General features: G+C 41.3%; 1 protein-coding gene across 1 annotated transcript in view; it reads left to right on the top strand.

Moving 5' to 3' along the window:
* Window positions 1-2,104, top strand: part of mcm7 (minichromosome maintenance complex component 7) — a gene marked incomplete in the record, with an annotated part of 10,607 nt that overhangs the window by 3,293 nt on the left and 5,210 nt on the right. Inside the window, 4 exon segments of the mRNA XM_014019603.1 lie at window positions 164-328; window positions 423-547; window positions 1,293-1,473; window positions 1,559-1,695. Coding sequence (XP_013875057.1) covers window positions 164-328; window positions 423-547; window positions 1,293-1,473; window positions 1,559-1,695 — 608 coding nt within the window.

The raw sequence follows: 2,104 nt of genomic DNA, 5'->3' as shown, positions 1-2,104 counted from the left end.
GGACTCTGCCTGGTGGCATTAATCGTATTAATCGTCAAGTGCCAAAAAGTAATCGATTGTTTTTCTGACGATTAATTGCACACGACACGATTATGCCCAACCCTAGTACGTGCTCACAAAGGGTGTGTTTGAGATTTGTCTAATTATTAGTTTATGTGTGCAGGTTGCACTGGCCCACCGAGAACAGGTGTCTCTCTTTGTTGAGCTGGATGATGTGGCCGAAGAAGACCCCGAGCTGGTCGAGAGCGTCTGTGAAAATGCTAAACGCTACGTTGGCCTGTTCGCTGACGCCGTGCACGAGCTGCTGCCGGAATACAAAGAGAAAGACGTACGGAGAGTTTTATTTTAGTGGATATTTTCTGCTTCTAACATTCARTGTAAAATTTCTTATTTGTTAAAAGTAATGTCTTTTTTTTTTTTAGATTGTGGCCAAAGATTCTTTGGACGTGTACATTGAGCACCGGTTGATGATGGAACAAAGGGGCCGTGATCCAGCTGACACCAGAGATGCCCGTAACCAGTACCCACCTGAGCTCATGAGAAGATTGTATGTAGTCAGATTACGAGGTTTTTTTTTCTTTATCTTTTTGTTTACAGCAGGGTTCCCGTGGATCCTTAAAAGTCTTTAAAGGCCCTGAATTCATCAATTTGAAAATAAGGCCTTAATTAGCCTTAAAATGTCTTRAATCAATCTTCAGAAGTCTTAAAAATGTAACACATTGTAATTAAGATGACTGTAATAAGTGTTGACTGAAATACTCACAGACATTCCCCTTTGACATCACTTCCTGTTACTTCATATGCAAATATCTCAGCAACTGTCCATCTGAGCAATGTGACATTCGTTTATAATACGTTTATAATGTTGCCTTTCCAAAAATGCATTCATATTTCTTACAAAACCTTGATGTCACAGGCACTTTAACATTTTATCTATAGCCAGCAGGGGTTGAGAACTCACTGTGGGTCCTAAAACTACAAATTTTGGGTTGTTAGATGATTTTCAGGAATTAAATTAGGTTTAAAACTGATTGAAAGGATGTTTTTGCTATATTTGACAAAAAAACAGACAGGGATAAAAACAATTGGTCTRTTAGCAGTATTTGAATAATTCAACCAAAAGTACTTTGATTCAYGAGTTTCTGTTGTTTTTGTTATTTTGTCATTTGTGTTTGTGAAATTGGTCTTAAATTTGATTTCACTTGGCATTTTAAAAAAAGTCTTAAATGTCACTTGCCTAAACTGTAGGAACCCTGTGCACACATTTCTCATAAACTGTCTTGTTTCTGCAGTGAGCTTTACTTCAAACCACCCAGCACCTCGAAACCCAAAGTGGTACGYGACATTCGGGCTGAAAGCATCGGCCACCTGGTCACAGTTCGAGGCATCGTGACTCGYGCCACCGAGGTGAAACCCATGATGGCTGTGGCTACGTACACGTGTGACCAGTGTGGCGCTGAAACCTACCAACCAGTGAGATTTAATTAGCTATTAAAGCATTTTTGAATATTTTAGGGTTATTACTCCAGTCTCATCRTCCTTCCTTTGCGGTCTTCAGATCCAGTCTCCCACCTTCATGCCCCTCGTCATGTGTCCCAGCCAAGAGTGCGTCACCAACAAATCCGGAGGCCGGCTCTACCTGCAAACCAGAGGCTCCAAATTTGTCAAATTCCAGGAGCTGCGTATTCAGGAGCAYGTAAGGAACTACAGGCTGTTGGATCGCGTGTGGTGGGAGTCCATTTGTTAATCAGCTYTTGTCTGATGTTTTGCAGAGTGACCAGGTGCCTGTTGGCAATATTCCAAGGAGCATGACGGTGTACGCACGAGGTGAAAACACACGCCTCGCCCAGCCGGGAGACCACGTAGCCATCACAGGAGTCTTCCTCCCTCTGCTGCGCTCGGGCTACAGTCAGGCCGTTCAGGTGTTGTTGGTGCAAAGATCACTAATTTGTAGCTGTCTGTGAATCATCTAACAGAGCGTTAAAGGGATCCCCGATTAGTTGTAACATTATACTTTATTTGATAAACATTTATTTTAACTGTAAAATAACGATTGTAAAAAATACTGTAGGCTGTTTAGTTTTGTAAATTTAAAAATATATAT

This window comes from Austrofundulus limnaeus, unplaced genomic scaffold, assembly GCF_001266775.1.
Source record: "Austrofundulus limnaeus strain Quisiro unplaced genomic scaffold, Austrofundulus_limnaeus-1.0 Scaffold224, whole genome shotgun sequence".
In the NCBI taxonomy this organism is placed as follows: Eukaryota; Metazoa; Chordata; class Actinopteri; order Cyprinodontiformes; family Rivulidae; genus Austrofundulus; species Austrofundulus limnaeus.
This window is presented reverse-complemented; position numbering and strand designations above follow the sequence as displayed.